Source organism: Geospiza fortis, unplaced genomic scaffold, assembly GCF_000277835.1.
Source record: "Geospiza fortis unplaced genomic scaffold, GeoFor_1.0 scaffold166, whole genome shotgun sequence".
Classification (NCBI taxonomy): domain Eukaryota; kingdom Metazoa; phylum Chordata; class Aves; order Passeriformes; family Thraupidae; genus Geospiza; species Geospiza fortis.
Genome location: NW_005054310.1, coordinates 4,578,902 through 4,599,998, shown reverse-complemented (window position 1 = coordinate 4,599,998; position 21,097 = coordinate 4,578,902). Strand labels below are relative to the sequence as shown.

Sequence of the window (21,097 nt, the reverse complement as noted above, 5' to 3'; positions counted from 1 at the left end):
CAGGAATCAGAGCCCTGGAGAGCTGCAGCATCAGAGGAGGAGAGAGTGCAGCAAGAATAACGTGAGGAGCAACAATCAGCGTGGAAAAACTGACTCTAATAAAATGGAGAAACAAGGCAGCTGCATCTCAAAGGCGACAGCCAGAGCCAGAGCAACCTGAGGGAGAGCCATCTCAGACAGAACTAAAGGAGTCATAGCCCTAGATGAGCAGCCATAGCCAGACAAGAGAAGGGATGAGAGGACATCTAGGGAGCCAGATATCTAAAGTCAGTTCAGTCAGCCTGCTGCACGCTTTGAAGTGTGCTGGTTGGAGATTCTGGCAGCAGTCAGTGCAGGCAAGACCATTATGATGGAGTGTAGCTATAAAAGTACCCCCAAAAGAATATGCCTTGGTAAGTGACAAACAATAATCAAAACAAGGAAAAGGATGACTGGAATAGGGAAGAATATTCATTTTTTCCTTCAATGTAAGCTAAATTAACCTCAGCAGTGAGACCAGTTACTGACTCCGACTTTGTAATGCAAACAATTAATTATTTCCTAAACCCTTGTATGTATAACTTCCTTTTCCTTTATAACTCTATGCCACATCTTTAAAATTTCCTTTTTCTTCTTTCAGTGTCAGGTGATGGAAGGAAGATTTATTTCTGATAGTAATAAAGGGAAACCATGCTTCCTGCTTCCCCTCAAAAGCAACATTCTGCATTAGATTTGTTCAACTAAAACTTTACACAAAGAAAAATGCACAGCTTCCCTGCATTCTGGCAAAGGAGAATTTAAGAAATTGAAAGCAGCGCCTCGCTCACCCTTTTGGGTGTAATTCTCTTTGAAAATTTACAATGTAGGGTGTTCTGCAAGAATGTGGAAGAACAGGAGGGCTAATGCAGTCACTGGAAAGGCTCTCCAAAAACTTCATTTTTTTACTTTTGTTCCTCAGGCACTGGGAAGCATATTCACACTGAAATAACAAAATCAAACCAAAACAAAAACCCCAAACCACCACCCCATATTCTGTTCAGAAATAGTAGTTTATAAGAAAGCCAGTTTATGAGTGCAATGAAGTTGTGATGATGTGCATCTCTGAAGTGACAAAAGAGTGGGAGTAGCTCATAAACAACGAAAGAAATGCTAGATAAATCCTTAAAAATTGTACAATAGGTTTTATTTTTAATTTTTCTTTAGTTGAATTGATAGCATAAGGTGGTTTCAGACTAGTTGAAAGTCTTACAATACAATAGAGATGGCTTTGGAACCCCTTCACTTGCCATGGTATAAAGGAAGAGCTTTTTGTTTTCCCTATTATAGCTGTACTGTTGTCTGTGGGTGCCATTAAGTCCAGAGGGTGCACATTGGTGTGATGCTGATTTTTCTTCCATGACTTGTGAGTGCAACAGGTCAGTGCCCAGATTGCAGAAGATGCTTTCAGGAGCCATTTGTTCCTAATGCATTGTAACAGAGGAGGTATCTTGTAATGAAAATAATGTCTTTCTGTTCAGATAAAAAGGCTGTAGGTTGTTACTGCTTCCTGTATGAAAGTCATTGAAACGCAGTCAGTGATACCAACAGGTTCAAGTTCAGAGCAGCTTCAAGAGTGCTTGTCCTAAAGTATGGAGGCTGTCCAAGTTTAGCTGGTGGCTGCCAATGCTTAAAGCTAGACAGGTGCTTCAAGATACTTAAAATACTTCTCTTAACTCATCTTCCTACCATCCTGACTCAAGCAGGAGCAAATGGTCTTTAACCTGGTTAGCGTATGCTAGTTATTTTCTGAAGAAGAAACATGGGAACTACAGTGTGTGGTATATAAGCAGCTGCACATGGACAGTGCTTCTGGAGTGTTATGTGTTCCACATGCCAGGGCCAATTGCATATGGGTTTGACTGGAAATAATAAAGATGGAGCACAAATGTTAATAAAAGCATTTTATTTTAAAGAAGAGCTCATTGGACTAGACCACTCCATGAAGGCAGAGTTGTTGCAAGGACACAACTTGTGGTCCAAGCCTTCTGCCTGTTTCCCATGGAAAGATAGTGGCAAATGGCAGCTCCTAAGGGCTGGAGGAGATGATCAAAGCAGAAATGGCAACAGTAGGTCTAGACACCAGGTCCTACCATCCTTCCTTCCCCAAAAGCCATTAGAAGGAACAACATAGTGCATCTATGTCTCAGATATTTTCATGACTTAAAATAGTGTTCATAAAGACAGGTGTACATGGAAGTAGTTGCACTTGCACTGGACATGCACTTGCCTTTTCTGCCTCTCTGTTTCTGCTTTGTAATGATCATTTTCAGCAAAGGGCAAAGCAGAAAGTTACAGGTATTTTCTTTTTTTTTCCCTGAAGGAGTCCAAAAAAAAAAGGCCCCTGTACGGACAAGGGCTGATTTTGCTGATACACATCCTGGTTTAGATCAATAAACAGAAGAGCAACAGTTACAAGTGTTAAAGTAACTTGGAAGAAATTGTAAGAATTAGAAATAGAAAATAAATTTGAGTTAGTGAAATATAACAAAAGAAACAAAACTTGACATAATAATATGGTCAATATTTTGATCAAAATATGATCCTGTAAGATTTCTATTCAAAAGGGGACTCTTTAGAAAAGCCTCTGGCGCACTGTTTTGTTGTTGTTGCTGTTCTTTTTAAATATATGTTTAAGATATGTTAAAGATATGATAAAGATAGGTGGATCTTGACTGGATAACTTATGGAGCTTAAAGGAGGTATTAGAAAAGAAAAATTAGAATGGCAGGTTTAGTTATAGATAGTTGCAAATCAGTCTTAGGCAAATGGATTGAGATTCTTATGTGGTATTTAGTGAACTAAAAAAGAATAGTAATTTTTCTTGAAGATTTTTGTACAAAGGCAGTTAATAAATAAGTGTAATGTTCCTTTGTCCTTGTCACTGGTGTCAGAACATGTAAGAGGGATTTTGGTGGTGAGGCCAAGTACAAGTCCTGTTGTTAGTTGAGTCACAATAGCATTTTCTCTGGGCAATGGATAATATTTTATTATTCAAGGAAAATGATGTGACAATATCCAACTGAAGAAAATGATTAGTTATGGTCATATACCCCTGAATTTTCTTCTTTGTGTCATGTTCCTAAAATTTGCAATGGAATTTATGACTAAGACAAGTATTTTGCCAAAGCCATCTTACTATCTGACCATTTTGGTATTATCCAGCCCTAGAACAGCTGTGTTTGTCAGAATAGAAAATGATTATGATTTCCAAGTGAAAAGCTCTCCTTGAATATAATGTTGCTTTTTCAGTGATGTTTTGGCATCAGATAAATGGCCTTTCATTCTGTAAAAACAACATAAGGTGCCTTTATGCATCTTTGAGGATTTAAAAAATACATTATAGGTTTGCAGGTATACTTGCTGATTTGAAAAATGGTGGTTTACCCATGCTATTAATAAAGTTTAAAAAAACATGTAAGTTTTTTTTTTATTAAAACATATCTTGTTTTATTGCTAAATATAAACAGCATATTAATTTGTGAGTATGCACTGCCTGATAAGCAAATATCAATTTGAAATTCTGTTGCTTTAAAAAGTAAAGAAGATTAATTAAATGTCTGATTTTTTTTTTCTAGTCTGTATCATTAAAATCAAGTAAGGATGGTTTTGTTTGGTCCCTTATAGTCCCTTAATGTTTAACAATTGTTGCCAAGTGCAGGGAAACCAGTGAGAGCCACAATCAGCCAAGTACATAGATGTTCAACTTCATGTTTTGTGGAATTTATTTATTTATTTGGGTTGCTTGTGTGCTTAAGGTACTTCAGTGCATCACTGAATGATTGCCTGGGCAAAGACCCTCAGGATAGTCTCGTATTGTGACATTTGGTACCAGTATGCTGCATGATCTGCATATACCTATCTCCTTTTGTACTTCTTCCCTTGGCTTTTATGTAGGTTATCCAGAGACAAAGCCTCTAGGAATTAAGTTAAACATTTTACATTTCTGTCACAGGGAGGAAATCATAAGCACATATTTACTCATTTAAACAAGTATGTTCTGTTAACCTAATGAAATAAGGAAGCATTTGCATGTATCAAATTCACTTGCATTAAACTTCATTTTTTCTTGTAATATTTGGAGGTGCCATTGGAGAATACAGAAAATAGCAACGCTGTTGTATTACAGTGCTCAGTTTCTGAAAATGAAAGAGGAATTTAGTGTTGGTGACTCATGATACAATCTAATTAATTCCCTGAAAAGGATTTCTCACTGGGTACTTATGCAGTTCTCAGAGATGAGATAGTTTTGATAGAGACAGCTGAAGAATTCCAGAGAAGCCTTTGCAATTATCTCTGCTGTTACAGCTTGATAGAAGTGCTTTAGCAAAGATCTCTCTGGAGCCTGCAACAGGATCATGTTGTAACTGATGCCATGAATAGGACACTCTTGTTCCATAATTGTCAGAGTAAGGCCACATAAGATAAAAGACTGTTCAGATGATAAAGGTAGGAAAGTAAAATACATTTCAGCATAACCTTCTGAGTGGGAGCTGAGGAATGGCTGAGCTTCTCTTTTTGTGGGAAAATAAAAATAAAAGGAGAGCATACAGTGAATGTGTTTGCTTAAGGAAATGCAGCTGAAATGCAATACCTGTGTTTGAAAGTGGACCCGGTGTTCAGTTCATACAGGAGAATTGCATGTAGTGTAACACATGTTACACTACTTACATCAGTTAACCAAGTTTTTAAATAGTTCATTTACATATGTATACCTCTGCCTACATTTGAGCAAATTCCACAGGTGTGACTTAGTCAAAATATACTTATTTTCTGTTAGATATCTCCAAGATGCAGCATATTTAATTTTGGGTTTTTTAAAAAAAATTATGTACATCTTTTTTTAAATGTCACATTTTTGCTGTGTGTTTGATGTATATTATTCTTTTGCTTTAATTCATGCTGTGTTTTTTCCCAATAAGCTAAATTTCACGGGGTATCCAGCTGTGGTTGCTTAGTACCAACAAAGAATGATTGTTTTGAAAAACATGACTTGGATATTACTTGTTGGCTAGTGTTCACATTGCAAAATTAAAGTGCAAATATGCATTCTTTGTATAAGTGCTTGGTAACGTGCTCTTCTAATATTTTAAATGAACTTAGACTCACAGAATTACCCCAGATTTTGAGAACTAAAGAATAATGTATGAATTTAAGAAATTTAAGCTGAAATGAAATGATACTCACTCACTTAAAAGCTGATTTGATTGTGGATATCCTTAGGCTTCTGTTTGACAGAGAACTGTAAAAATATGTTCAGCATTTAAAAGAAAAACCCACAACCTGTATGCTGCTTCTATTACATTCACAGTTCTAAAAGAAAATTATTCTTTGTGTGTTTCGTGAAGAAAAGATACATTTCAACCTGTAAAGCCATTAGCCAATAATTGGAAGTTTTTCTGTGTTCTGAGGTGATTCTGGGGAGCGAGTGTAGACCTGACTTGACTGTATGCAACAGGTTTATAAGCTGTTTATAAGCTCTGGCTTATGTAGTGAGGGACCATATCATGGTCAAAGTATAAAATGGGGACTGAGATTTTTAAGGCAGGTTTATTCTCATGCTCAGTTTATTCTTTGTAGTATGTTGGAGAAAGCATCAATTTGAGGTAGGTGTGTGGAAAACACTAGCTAAAGGAACTGGTAGTTGTTAGAAAGTCTGCAGATCTGAGTGGCATCCACTTGCACCTTCTGAGGGTAACCAGACAGGGAGCTGCAGAACTTCTGGCAGTGGGATGAGGACCATCCTAACAAGTAGTTGCCATGCCAGAGGATTGCTTGGGAGCTATAGGCTGGTGAGTTTGTCTTCCTTCTCCAGTGAGATGGGGACTTTATAGGGTATAAAGGGTAAGATAAGTGAGCACATGGATTAATACATTGATCTTGACTGGTCATCACTACTGCAAAGGGGAATTTGTTCTTACTATCCAGCTGGAATTCTTGAGGGGAGAGTGAGAAGACAATGGATTTTAAAAAAGTTTTTGACAAGGCACGCCACCTATAGCTCAGGGTAAATCATTTAAGAAGAGAACTATTCAAAGTGTGTGTACTGTGGCCGATTAATTAAAAACCACCAATACTAGTATACATCAGGTATACAGTACTAGCCATGAAATTTTGTATATTGATTCTCATCTTAAGTCAGAAGGTCTTTCATAAAGAATGATGCCTTTCTGTGTGTGCCTGTGTGTGGTCTGAGTCTTGTTTTAATCAGTGAAAAGGAAGCTGATTATAAGAACTTACTATTGATAACAATAGCTCTAACAGTATGAATAAAATGTAGTGTAATTGATGCAGAGGATAGAGTAATTCTCTATAGTTACAGAGAATTAGTTAGTTATTTATAGTTATTTCTCTTTGCTAGAGAGAAGGTTAACCTTAATCCTGAATTGCAGGTTTATCAGCACACAGAAAAATAACTGTAGGTCTTCTGTTTTTGTCCCACTGAATTTGAAAAACAGGTGGTGTTATTACATGTTAATCAAGACTGATTTTGAATTGACTACTGCACAATAGAAGAAAGTTAATAAATCGCCTGTATTTAGTTTTTGGTTTTATTTATTTAATGAGAAGAGGAAGCAAAATGGATGGGTAGAGATTTTGTGGAAAATTGATGTATTAAATTTCTGGTTTAGAACCTCAGTTATGTAATTTTTTCTGGTAGTCCAGTGTTCCCCTCCTCAGCATCTCACTCCCTGCTTACACCTTGGATACCATGGGGATGTTTTTCTTACCAGGATCCTTCCCAATTTTAGTTTTTATGCCACAAAAGTATTTTTATGAACTAAATCAAACAGCTTTAATTCCTAAAGAAGGGTGGCAAGGTGGACATTCAGTGAAGAGGAGATAAATTGAGGTCTGTGTAATTACTATGATTGATACTTGGTATTACATGAGATAATTGATGGGGAAGCCTTCACGATGCTGTATTGGCCTTCGCAAACTCGAGGAGGTGTTTTCCCACTATTAACTTTTTCATAATTTTTAATGTTTTGTAATTTACAGGGTAAAATATCTTCAGAGATTGATGTCATCTCGCTTGAGATGGTCACCATGTAGACACCTGCAACTGAGTAGCCCCCCATCTTCCTGTATCATCAGTGAAGATAAACAGGCATCTGCAGGGTGAAATTAATCTGTCCTATTTTAGATGTATGTCTTTGGATGAATCAGGATGAACTGAAGTGCTTGCTTCTCTCTCCTTTGCCTATAAAGCTGCCTCAGCTGCATACAACTGAGTATAAGCATCGCTTAGCTACAATGTAGGTATTTGCACTCAGTTAGATGAATCTCAATCCTATGGTTAAAACAAAAACAATGAAGCACACAAAAGCACAACTAAAAAGAAGTAGTTGATATTGAAGGAAAAAATGAAAAATTTTGTGGAAAGGAGGATGGAAGAGCTGTGTGTTTTCCAGGTCATCCTATTATGATCTCTTTTCCTTCCCCCTCTCTAATGCATTTTCAGAACAATCAATTATTTTGCCCTTACAAAGTAAATCAGCTGTAGTTCACGGTTTTTGGTTTGTGTTGCTGATATTTTTCTCACATGAGAACTTTTTAGAATAACGACATAATTTTTGGTTCTTCAAAGAATAATACTGAAGAAGTTTCTAGCTTATTTGTATCTCTTCACATTTGGCCTCTTGTCTCTGCCTCTTGCCTTCTGCATAACCCTATGTGCTGGTTTGCTGATTTTTATATTGTTCCCTTCCCTGCAACTGCTTCACCACTTCTTTATTTCAAGTGCTTTTCTTTGCTTTCTGTTCAGTATAGAGCATCTACCTTCAGCTAGCAGGCACTCTGCCCTCTCTGCAGGGCTTTCTGTTGAATATCTACCCTTGCTAGTATTCTTATGTAAAAGTATGGTGTGTAGAATAAAGCGAGGTAGGATTTTTGTTATTTGACTATATATATGAAAGGATCGCACTGGTTTTGTACCTCCACAATTCAGGAGTTCCCCCAGAACAGGGAATCAATCTCTGTATGGTCTTTTTGGACTGTGCAGTTGAATGAATCTCACTGCACTTTAGATGTCTGTGGCACAGATGTGTACATATGAGCTAGTCACTCAAGCCTGCTTTTGGAGTGAATTACAAGAGGTGAGTGCTTTTAGAGTACAATTTCCCCCATCTGAGGTTTACTTTAAGATTAGATAAAGTGCATCCAGAGGTGACTCTTAAAGCCCAACAACTGTAAGGGAAGTCTAAACACCTAAAGTGATTATAGTCACAGGTGCTACAAATACCTGCATTGAATCAAGTGTATCACTTCCTGTGTGGCTCTGTCTCAGTACTGTATTGTAGTAGTAGTAGTAGTCATGTTTTTGTGGGTTCATACATAAGACTTACTTTGTTTCCTGTTAAATAAAATTCCATTCGGTGCTATCTTTTGTATTAAAAAAATTTACAAGACGCAAGTTGCAAGTGAAACTATTAATTAAGGAATTTCAAGTATAATAAAATTGAGATATTCAGTAAGTCATAGAATTAAATTGACTTACAGTAATTGTGATCTGTAATGACATAAAAGGATCAAGATGTAGGAGTGGGTCTTTAAAAATTAGTTAAAACTAATCTGGGATCAAGGATAAAATCACATTATTTTATGTTGGCGTGGAGAGAATTAGACTGAATACCTTAGCTCAGCTCTGCATTTTGTAGATTTCAAAGACATGTTCAGTTTTGCATACAAAGGAATTCTTCTCTTAAGTTTGGTTATGGCTTGTCTTTACCATGTTGTGAGTATACAAATTTCTTCAGGGGAAGAAAGCGCATAAACTTCCATCCCTTCAGGCAGTGTTGGCTTACTGTCCATGAATGTGCCTTTTCCCAAGAGCACTTTGCAAAAAAGAGCTGTATGCACCTAAGTTCCTTGAAGTAGCCAACATATTCTACTTTCCTTTCCTATAGCAGTGGAATATCAACGCTGAGGCTGAGAAAGCTTCAGCTGTATCATAGGTTATACAAGGAGCACATAGGTTATACGAGGCTCTGGGTGATCTTTGGCAAGTGATTTCATTAGGGTGTGCCACAGTTTCCTTTTAATTTGCAGAATATTGGCATTAATATTAGTGTGCACTTGTGAGATCTGCTAATGAGCAGTGCTTCACCAGACCCAGGTAGTGCCATTAATCATTGGATCAATAACTAGTGTATTTGTCTGGGTAGACAAATTAAGATAGGGTATAATGGCTTAAGGCAAGTCAGATTTTACACTGACAGGAACTAGGTATGTTTTTTGAATAGGAAAGAATTGTTTTCCACTAGACCTCTTAAACCAATGTGCTTTACCTCTTGACAAGGTACTGAGTCATCCATTGCCTGGAGGAAAGCACTTAAATCATCAATAAACAGTCATTCTGCCCAGTAGGAGAGGCAAGTTCGCTTCTCAAGACATCCTGTGTTGTTCCTCTGTTGGACAAAAGTTAGTGGAACAGAAGTGGCTCTGAGAGTCAAGTGGGGAGCAGGCTCCTTGCATGTCAGGGTGTTCAGAGAGTGATGCTGATAGGTTCCAAAGGGCATCTCCTGCAGCAGGACAGTTTTGTTGGGATTTTTCTGTAGGTTTAGGTCTAGGTCAAGAAGCTTTTGGAAGGTATGGCACTCCATCTATGTATTCTGTTTTTCCTATAACTGAACTTACTGCACGTACCTTCTGCACCTCCCACAACCCTCTGTTTAGGGTAATCTTCCAAGCTTCTCCTTTCAGTAAGCCACTCTTCTTTATGCCAGTTATTCTCTATACCTCTTGCTTTCTATCCTTCTGCCTGCAAACCTGTTTCGCTTCCTCCCTAGTCAGAGTGCCAGTGTTTGCTGCCTTATCCTGCTCTGCTTTCCAGAGCTGTGAATGTCCAGAGAGCTTCTGTGCTTCTTATGAATGTATCATGGTTCTCTGTTCTGCCTACTCTCAAAAGTTCAGGAAAGGTGAAATGAATGGTTTCCTCCCATTTCTTTTCCCTCTACACTTAGAGCTTCATTTGCTCTTGTTTCTTCTCCTATCTCTTGAAGATACTTTTGTGTCACTATATGAAGCTTAACTGTGAGGAAGAAACCAGGGCATCCTGGAATACTAAACAGTGAGTAGGAAAAAAGATGTGTGAGGAATGGAAAAATGTAATATTTTTGAGGATTTTGTCTGATATGTTTTATGGGTTTTTTGTTTCTGCTACAGATGTTTTGGATTGCCCTGACCAAGTGACTTACAGAATAAGTAGGATTTACCTATTTATGAGATTAAAAAAAAAAAATCTTCTGTTTATCTGCTTAAGCAGATTTATCTACTGTTTATCTGCTTAAATGTCTCTGAGAACTTCACTCAATCTGTTTCTCTAGTAATATAAGGGCAATAATGTTTCCTGACCTATGGTATTGTCTGCTCAGGTAATAATCTGTTTTGAAAGGTGTTACTTCGTATTCTGCAATGTGTTCCAGACATGATTTGTCTTCCAGTAAGATTATATACCACCATAACAGCATACTCTAGTGTTAATAATGCAGATATCGTGTTTTGGTTTATTCACTATTCAATTCCTAAAAGCAGGTCAGTTACTCTGCAACCTATATAATGTTTGGTTTTGCTGCCTATGTGAAGGACTTGTGTTTTCTTACAGCTTACTAATAATTTACAAATATTTTTGATTTATGTCATTATTTCAAGTGTTGTTTATTACAGATCCATTCAGTACTTAAAAATAGTCACTGTATAAAAAAATCAGTGGAACATATGTAAAATGATCTAAAAATTAGTCAACAGTTAAATTTCCAAACTATCCTGAACTTTAATTTAGCAGGAAAAGACATAGAGTCTTGTTTTGAAAGCTGAAGCTAGATAAATTCAAGTAAATGAAACTAGATATCTTCCAACTAGTAAAAAGGTGTGTAGTTTCACTGTGAGAGTAAATATTAGTTGTGACACATTAGATAGTACTCTGAAACATTATTCTGATCTTGAATTTTCTAAAATGGAAAGAGAAACCACAGGGGTTTTTGCCTAAATTAATAAATTAATGCAGAACAAATGTTATATAAGTCCTTTTGACTTTAGAATCTGTAAATTTTTGAATATATGTAATGTTCTCTCTTTTTTTATTATTGTCTGATTGAGTGTTAATCTAATTTCTGGACCTTCATCTCTAGATGAGGTTGAATTCTAGCAGCATGTTTTCTTAAAGCCTTTAATTCACGGATTTGCAATCACAAGTGTCCTCCCTCTTGTATGGTGATCAGTACTAAGTATAACATTTAAATATTGGGATTGGAAGGCTGGTTGTCTTGAAATTATATTGTAAAGTGGGATATTATAGCTAAATGGTCACATCAGATCTGCAAAGTTACTTCTGCTTGAAATAGAGCACTTGGGCAAAGGGAAAATACACAGTAACTGTGTTTCTGAGAGTGTGTGAGAAGACACAAAAAGGATGCTTAAAAAAGCTGCTCTTGCAAGTATCTGTTTCTTGCAGTAAGTACTGGGATTTAGAATCACTTGTCTTTTAGATCTCTATGCTTTGTCTGAAGAGGAAGAGGCTAAGAACTGCTATAAGTAGAGAAAGAGTGCTATACAAGTACTTACCTCTTTGCATGATAGTCTGAAAAATAACCTGACTATTAATAGGTCAAATATATATATCCACATCTTATAAAATTCTAATGGAAATTATTGGCTTTTAGTCCCCAGATCTTGAAAGTGTTACGAAGGGAAGTAGTATCACTGAATCCTGATGTACAATAGTGTAATGGAGATAAAAGTATTGTGAATAATCACTGAGGTAGAATTTGCAGTTGACATTACTTCTTTGCTCTCAATTAAAACTGGGCCTTTCTGTTGAGTGCATAGAAGAGTTGGGGTCAGTCACCTGTGGAACTGACACATGCATACTCCAGCAGTAGGGAGAGTGTGTTGTTTGACCTGCGCCTTATTGAACATATGGGGCAGGATATTAGCACTTATTATCATTTATTAACACATTATCACTTTGCCTCCTCACTTTTCCTAGTAAGCATTTGCATTATCTTCTCTCTCTCTCTTTCATTCTAGCACAAATAAAGATTGTATAAGTTACAGGTTTCAGGCATATTAGTGTTGGGGGGAAATGCCTACTTCTGAGTATATTTATTGTGTTATATTGGAATTCAAAGCTGGTAACTTTGTTTCTCTATTATTTCCCATAGGGTGCAGCTCTGATTCGAATGTTGGCTAGCTTTATGGGTCACTCTGTGTTTCAAATGGGCTTACAAGTAAGTAAAGGCATTTCCATCTTTGTGTAGATGTGTATTTCTAGCAGTTTCTCTTGCTCCCTCTTTTTTCTTTTGAAGCTATATTTGCATCAATTTCTGGAAATGTTTCTTTACCTTAGGACCATCTGAAGTACCGCCATGTCCCTGAAGCTGAATTTGATTGAAGATGCAGTTTCACCTATATTTCTTGATGTATGAAGTGATTGTACTTCAACTGGCATACAGTTTTGTGTAGAGTGCCACATAAAAGGCACTTTATCCATATGACAAATACATGAAGGACTAGCTGAGGAAGTAACTACTTCTCTTCACCTGCGTTTGACTGCTGGTCTAACAAATAATAACAATATAAGCCAGCTGGAAAATAAACAGCCTTAAAATGAATAATGCTTTTCAGATAAATATTTTGCCATGCTTTCCTCTGTAGCAAAATCCTTGAGCTTTATTTTTACCTTCAATAAGCATGGAGTGCTCTCTGCCTTAACGATGTTTTGAAAACTCACTCTGTCTTTTAAAAGAAATTTAAAGAGGTAACATTTCTGTGGAAAGAGAAAGAAATTCAACATGGTGATTACCAAGGATGAACTCCTTTCAGCAATAATTCAGGACAAAGGAGTGTTTAGTAAACTATTTAAAAACAAACAAGCCAAAGCATAAAAAACAATGTAATTCCCTCTATTCCATTGAAATCTGCTTGAGTAAATCATGTTACAGGCAGCTGTGATTGATGAATTATGTATGATACAGCCTGCTACTTAGAAGTGTCCTTTAAAGTAAATTGATGTTCACCTGAAATACAATTATGCTAAGTTGGAAGGAGTAATCAATCTTATCTGTTCTTAGTAAGCTTTTCATTTTGAAATTTAAATAAACTACATCTAGGATCAGGTCATTTTTTAACAGAATAATTCTACCTCTAACCAAAATAAATTGGAAGATAAAATATAAAACAAAAATTAAATGAATGCATTGGTCATGTCAGAGAGATATTTTCCGTGCAAAGGCAATGAAAGGAAACTTGCTGAGGAAATGCAGCTTTTTAGAGAATTTACAGTACAATCAGAGTTTGTAGCATAACTTACTTATGGGACCAGCTTGATCATTTGCTTAGTTGTAACACCAAGTCAGATCAATTAGATAAATTTCTCATCCAGATGAGAACTCTTTAAAGCAGAAGTTTCCTTCATAAAATCTTGTGTATATCAAGGGTAAAACCATCATGTCATTTAAGACAGTAAGACTTCTGTCCTTAGTCCTGCAAACTCCATATTCCAGCCAGAAACTTCTGTTTGGACAGATCCATTCATGGAGGATTTCAGTAGCCCTTTTTCCCAGTGGAGTATGTCACTCAGGGTTTTAGAAAGGAAAAGTTTTAGTCTGTACATCTTAAACCCTGTTTTTCTGTTTTCTTCTATGTTTGCCTGCGAAATAACAGTGTGCAAGTTGTCTTGAAATAGACTGAGAAAAAAGCTCAGATCAAAGAATAGCTATGCAGGGATTAATCATAAGTACCATAAAATTGTAATGGAGCTTTGGTTTTTTGATTTGAATGGTTTCCTATTACTTCTGCTTCTCACTGGTTTGGCTCTGAATAGAAACCATTCTGTTTGCTTATGAAAGTCTATGAAAAATCTAACTGTGAAAATCTGACTAGTACAAGTCTTGGCATCAGTTCAGTAGGAAGATGATGATTTTAGTTAAAACCAGTTTGAAATCTAGATAGAGATTTTCCATGTGTATGTTTTCAAGCTGAACAAAATAAAATATAAAGTTCATAAGTTTTTCATAAGGTACAAATTATACAGTTGGAAATATCTGTCAATCATTTAATTTTTTGTCTTTTGCAAATCGAACAAAATACTGTTCCTGCACTGAATATTTGGGAGGCTATAGCTTTGCTAATGACAAGGGAAACTGGAGGACTAATTTACCCTTTCTGTCATGCACTGGTTTAGGCATTTTAGCTCTTTAGCTTGGTACCATCACATGGGTTTTTGAATTATGTTGCCTTGAATCCTGTTTTAACATGGAATTCTAATATTCAACTAAGTGTCATTTCTGTAGAATAGCAAAATTGAATACTACTACTATTTATAAATCTCTTCAGATAACAAATATTCTGAAAATGCACTTGGTGGTTCATTCCTCCTGTGTCATTCTAATGGCTTTCTGAGTAACTGAGTTCTAAAAGACCTCCACAGCCAGTTTTTCCAGGAGAATGCTGTGGGAAATGGTGTCAAAAGCATTAGGAAGTTTAGGTAGACAAAATCCATGGCCTTTCCCTCATCCACAAAGCAGGTCACAGAAAGGGGTCAGGTAGGTCAAACAGGACCTTTCTTACAGCATGCTGGCTGGGCCTGATGCCCTGGTTGTCTTGTATCTGCCATGTGATGGCACTCAAGACAATCTGCTCCATGACCTTCCCTGGCACTGAGGTCAGGCTGACAGGCCTGTCATTCCTCAGAACATGCTTCCAGCCCTTCTTGTAAATTGGTGTCACATTGCCCACCTCTGGTTGTCTGGGACTTACCCAGTGAGCCAGAACTACTGGTAAATGATGGAAAGTGACTCGGTGGACACTGCTGCCAGCTCCCTCAGGACCCTTGGATGGATCCTGTCCTTTCCAATAGACTTCTGTGTATTTAAATGATGTAAAAGACTGCCAACCATTTTCCCTCAGATGTCTGGTGCTTTAGTTCTCCTCTCTGTCTGTTGTCCAGCTCAGGGGGCTGGGTACCCAAAGAACAATTGGTCTTACTATGAAAGACTGAGACTAAGAAGGCATTAGGTACCTCAGCCTTTTCCTCATTCTTTGTCACAATGTTATTCCCCATATTCTGCCAAGAATGGAGATTCTCAGCCCTCCTTCTGTTGCTAATGTATTTATAGAAATATATTTTTAATGTGTTTTACAGCAGTGTCTAGATAAAGTTCTACTTTGGCTTTGACTCTTCAAGTTTTCTGCCTGCATAACCTCACAATGCCCTTGTAGTCCTCCTGAATTGCTTGTCCCTTCTTCCAAAGATCATAAGCTTGTTTTTGTTATCTGAGCTCCGGACAAAGCTGTCTGTGCAGCCAGGCTGATGGTCTTCCCCACTGGCTTGTCTTTCAGCATGTGGGGATGGCCAGCTCCAGCACCTTTAGGATTTCTTAAATATATTCAGCATTCCTGGACTCCTTTGCTCTTCAGGCAAAAGCCCAAGGGACTCTCTCAAAGAGTGTCATAAACAGGCCAAGGTAGCAGTTCTGCTGACCCCTCTCCTAATTTCTCCAAGAATTGAAAACTCAAACTCTGTCATTTCATAATTGCTGAGCCCAAGATGCCTTCCAATCATCACGTCACCCACCAGTCTTTGTTCACAAACAAGAGCTCCTGCAGGGCTGCTTTTTTAGTTGTCTTGCTCAGCAACTGTGTTTGGAAGTTAACTTCCACACACTCCAGGAACCTTCTCTATTGTTACCTCTCCACTGTATTATATTTCCAGTATTATTTAAATTCTTCTGAATGTATTAGCTATGTCCTTAAGTGTTTAACAGATTGTAAAAAAGAGTAATTCTGAGGTCTTATTAAAGTAGCATAAACAAAAATGAGTAGTTCTTTATTTGTGTTTGCATTGTTTGTGGTTTCATCCAAATCAAGGCATGATTCATCATCTTATTAAGAGCTAAAGAATTAGAGCTTTAACATAGGGGACGCTACAACAGACAAGATGTAACTTAACTTTGGATTAGGGAGAGGAAAAATAAGGTTTAGAACAAGAAGCAAATAGGATTGCTACCTTATTTGTTAATTGCTTGTTTTTTCATACTCACTTGGCACGTGGACATTTTAAATAGCAGGTGGAGACAGGTTGGGGGTGAAAAATCCCTTATTTGTCAAAGAAAACAATCAATTGCATTAAAAAGAAAAGTTGATGGAGGAGAATGAGGTTCTTTGGTGGATATTTTTTACCAATAAATATGATCTGATGGAAATGTACAAATGTGCATGTGATCTGTAACAGTTTAGCAAACTGTTCTGTTAAGGAGTCTGCAAGCGAGTAAAATTCTGGTAGAAGTGCTTATTTTTACAGCGTAGATGTTTTGTAGAGATTCATATCTGTCAAAAATAACTGGACTGTTCCTATGATGGTAAATATACTAGAAAGGGCATTTGATTATACAATAAAGCTGCATCCAAGAGACTAGTGAAGGTAGGATTTTTGAAAAGTCCTTCAAAGATATGATGTATTGAATTATATCGCATTTCAAACAGGAGATTTAGTTACAGACAGAACATTCTCACTGTAGCACTCTGTAGGCAAAAGCAAAAGAGAATATATTACTATTGGCTGTAATGAATAATTGAATAATGACAGTAGTAGCCACAGCTGGTAACACTTGCATGTGAGAAAGTTACAGCTATTATTTTTGAAGAAAATGTCTAATAAATCCTTCCTTCTCACAGCAGGTGATTTATGTCTTTTTAAAAGTTCTGGCATCTTTCATGATGTGCAGTTTCTTATGCTTCAGGAAAATTCAAGATGTGCACATCACTGAATGCCAGTACTCTTCTTACAAAATGGTGTTGCTTTTCAGTCAAAAAGCTATTAATCAGGTAAGAAGGTGGTTAGAATGTGAACAGGCTTGGTCAGCACCACTTGCTCTGATTATGTTTCTGAGCTGCACAAATTGATAGAGGTAGAAGCCATAAGTTGGCTTTATCATTCAGTCGTCACTCAGGGTGGTAACGTGCAATATGATACTAGGTCTGTGTGAGATTTTCTTCTGTAGGCTGTTGTTCCAACTCTGTGCCTGAAACAAATGGTTTCTTACATGTCTGGTGTCACTGGATTGCATTTTTGGGAAGATTTTACTGCATTACAACAGTGCATCTCTTCAAGTAATCAGTGCTTGGTTTTTATTTTTTTCACATTAAATAGAGAGAGAGGTACCAGTGATTTGAATTTGTAGATGTGTTTTAAAAGGCACCTCCAGTGCTGTAATGAGATATTTCTGCACTGGTGTATTTTCTTATATTTGGTTTGATTATTTTGGAGCTTCATCTCTATAACTGTACGTTTGTCAACACTGCATTTCATTTCCTGTGTGACAGCTCATTGATCACATAGATCTGTATCCTTTTGAACTTCACTTGCTGCTATGTATGTGTTCATCATTCACTCTGATTTAGTGCATCATCAGCAGTTTGAATTAGTTACCGTAGGAATCTCTGCTTCTGTGATAAATTAACTACTTTTTAGGCTTCACATTGTACATTTGGAGGAATTTTCATACAGTGCTTTGGATAGACACTGTCTCTTCTGGTGCTGTAGAATGGCCACTGTATTGAAACAAATTAGTCAGCCTTTCACAGGAGCTGTCTGGGGAAGTGTGGTGTTCAGGCTATTAAATACAGCAAGGTTCAGATTTCAGTCACTTCCTAGTATCATATTGCTGGCTATTTAAACTTCCTTTCATCCCCACTGCTTTTTCCCGTTTTTTAGACACCTACCATGTGCATGAAATAGTAATGCATGAAATATTTTCATCTATTTCCATGGTATTATATGATAATCTATTTTTTACATAATGTATTAAAAAATTACCTATTTAATACCTATTTATTATATCTTTATTACCAATTCATTACAGTTAGTTGTTCGCTATCTTTAATGAGACATCATTAGAGACTTCTTTTCAAGAGTTTTCTGTAAAAACATAAAAAAATCTGCAAAAACAAAAAATCAGGCATCTTAGGATCAAGGTCAGTGAAGCAGTAAACTGCGATGCTGCCTGCAGATCAACAATGCACGTGGAACTACCTGGAGTCTTCTTTTGCTCAGTCAAAGGATGTAACTTTTGCCACCCAGGAGGAGCATCTTTACATCTACAGTACCTCTGGTGTTGCAGCTGGTGCATTTACTAGATGTTGAGTAAAGTACTTTTCAGCTGATTCTGCACCCACCTCCTCTGTTTAGAAAAGCTGAGTGTATGACCTTAGTGAACATCAAAGTATCACCATGGATGTTCTGGCAATTAACTGTCTGAGGTAGTTGCTACCAATCCCTTTATCTGAGAATTGTCAACTGGAGAACTCGAGCATGTTCAAGGGAGGACTTCAGAAATCATAGGAAATCTCATAGGAGCTGACATCACTGTTTTCTATGGTGCATGTCATATGAGATTGTTAACATCTTTCACCTTTTTTTCCCCCTTAGCATTTCTTTTGCTTCTAATTTACATCACTCTGGATTTTAGTTTACATTTGTTAAATGAATTCAGTGTTATGGACTGAATTCCTATAGACTTTGATTTACACAGGTCAGTAAAAGACGGTAGGTCTGTTTCTTGCATAAGAAACTTCCATAAGTTTTTGTGTCACAATATGTTTTTCTTTTGAAAATGTTAAAGACTTATAGCATAGTAAGGGCCAGACTTGGGTATCACTCCAAAAATGGAAATTCTTCCTCTAACTCCAAGCGTATTTGAGTATACTGTGTGTAGTGAAATGCTAATGCTTAAAGGAAAATTGTGTTTGAAGTTGCATAATTTAAATGTAAAGTTTTTGAGAAATGCTAATTTTATTTTTCCATTCTTTTTTTTTTTTCCTGTGTGTGCACCTTTATCGGGTTTTTTAATTATGCAAGTACCCAGTGTTTTCTACATAGGACAATGTCTGATTCAGTTCACAAGGTGGACCATGCTAACTGAATTGTTCTTTTGTTCAATAGTTTCATATACTTCTCATTTGCTATGTAGCGCAGTTCCTGATTGCTACGTTCAATTTTCTTAAATGTCATCCAGTGTGGTGTCAGGGTGCATCACCAACAGTTAATGCAGAGGACAGAAACCTCACAGGGAAGAAAGACATGGTGCCTAGGGTGGAGATCCAGGCACAGAGAAATTGAAGTTAAAATTTACATAGGTGTGAAGTATGCAAAAGTCCCAAGTCTGAGCACTTAGGGATCAGAAGAGTTTATGGGTTCAAAGCACAGCTTTCACTGCCATCATTGTCAACTGTGTGGCTGCTGCTCTGCCTGTGAAGACACCAAGGTGAGCCTCCAGAAAATGCTGATCATTCAACTAATATTTCTTTAAAGATATTAATGAGAATGGAGTGCCTGTACATCTGAAGGGAAATTGGACCAATGTGAGTAAAATGAAAAAGATATCCATAAAATTTGGATATCTATTTTGAAACCCAAGAAGATATTCTGATAAAATGTTTAGCATTATAAACCACTTTAGATACTCAGAACAGATGTCACATCAGGATTAGTCACAGAGTCCAGCTCTGCTACAAATGAGACCACAGTGCTGTTGTGATGTGCAACAAGCTGATCTACAGACACAGTGAGGGTATTTGGTTTATCTACAGTTTAACTATTACCGACACAGTGAGGGTATTTGGTTTATCTACAGTTTAACTATTACCTTTTTGAAAGCAGAACATTGGCAAGGCTGAGCATAATGCACCCACAATTTTAGCAGCCACACATCATGCGTGCTGGTGGATTGTGTCCCATATAATGTTGGTGCTCTGCAAAGGGAGCTTCTTCCTGAAATGGTGCATTAGCAGAATATTCCTGTTTGGTTGTATTATCTCCTTTCCATCTTTCTGCTTTGCTTTGTGTTCCTGGAGCATTTGGATCACAGTTTTCTTCCCCAGTTGTTGGGGGTTGCCAGGAGAAGGGAGACATGGGCTCTTTGCTTTCTGCTTCAGGGCCTGAGTCTCCCTCTGAGCATAAGCACCTGTGAGCTGTCGGTGCAGGGAGAGAGAGGATCTCTATTGCTGCTGGATATCTAAAAGTGATCAGTGCTTTAAGAAAAAGCATTTTCCTGACCTTTAGAGCTGTGCTCCAGTGCATGGGGACAGCAGATGGAAGGACACACTCATAAAAAAAAAAAAAAAAAAAAAAAAGGTGGCATTTTTCAGTACTTTCTGGTGTTGACCAAAATTTTGGAGAAGAATTCAATCTAAGATGGACTCTTTGAAGACAGGATTTCAGTTCACATAGTTAGACTTTGCCTACATTGGAGGTTGCAGCAAGGAACATAAAATGTGGTGAGAGTAGCTGCTGCTGAAAAAGCCATCAGCGTCCCTAGTGCCTGGGTTCAGAGCAAGGTTATGGATGGTATTGCCTTCATTAGGAGGAAGTAATGGTGTTCTTCAGCTAGGATAAAATGTTAATTTGCTCTGCTGATAAGGCTTTTACAAAAAGAAAAAAAACTAGTATACACACTGTGTATAAACCAAGTTTGTTTTCTTGGAACAGCATTGCCCTTTGTGGCAATGTTAGAGTCAGTCACGTTACAGATACTGCACAGCTATTTGCTTGGTGTGCCTTCAGTGAGCTTCTTTTTGTTGCATATGAAATTCAGTTATGACTGTTTTCTCTTTCATTTTTATCATAGGAATTATTAAGAGAAAGAGTGATAGCTAAGAATTTCCAGATAATGTCAGCAGGCTCAGCAGCTATTTACAAAAATGTTTTCTTTTGGAATAGAATTACACTGTTTTCCTGATAGCAGCTCAGGGCCAACCTTACCTCTTTTGTTATGAGGCAGCTCAGTGGATTTTACAGGGCACTGGAAGGGAATAATTTTGTGCGTGATTTTGCTGCTCTTATGCAATCAGAATTTCCATTAGCTCTTTAGAAGTCAGTGGGGATATTTTCAGAACAAATACAGCAGGATTGAACTCCTAGTTAACATGTTATATATATTGGAAATTAAATAAATAGATCAATCTACTTCAGTCTAGTGGAGGACATTTAGAAAAAATTATCCTGAATCTATGCTGGACAAAACATGTTGTTGTGAAAACTTTCTCCTCTTCTTTATCATCTCTTTCTTCTCTTCCTCCTCCC

At 37.2% G+C, this 21,097-nt stretch overlaps 1 protein-coding gene across 1 annotated transcript in view; it reads left to right on the top strand.

Moving 5' to 3' along the window:
• The window catches only part of TRHDE (thyrotropin releasing hormone degrading enzyme), a 202,659-nt gene that overhangs the window by 94,173 nt on the left and 87,389 nt on the right, over nucleotides 1-21,097 (top strand). The window contains exon 7 of the mRNA XM_005419212.3: nucleotides 12,180-12,245. Within this exon, the coding sequence (XP_005419269.2) occupies nucleotides 12,180-12,245 (66 nt within the window). The remainder of the gene's footprint in view (nucleotides 1-12,179; nucleotides 12,246-21,097) is intronic.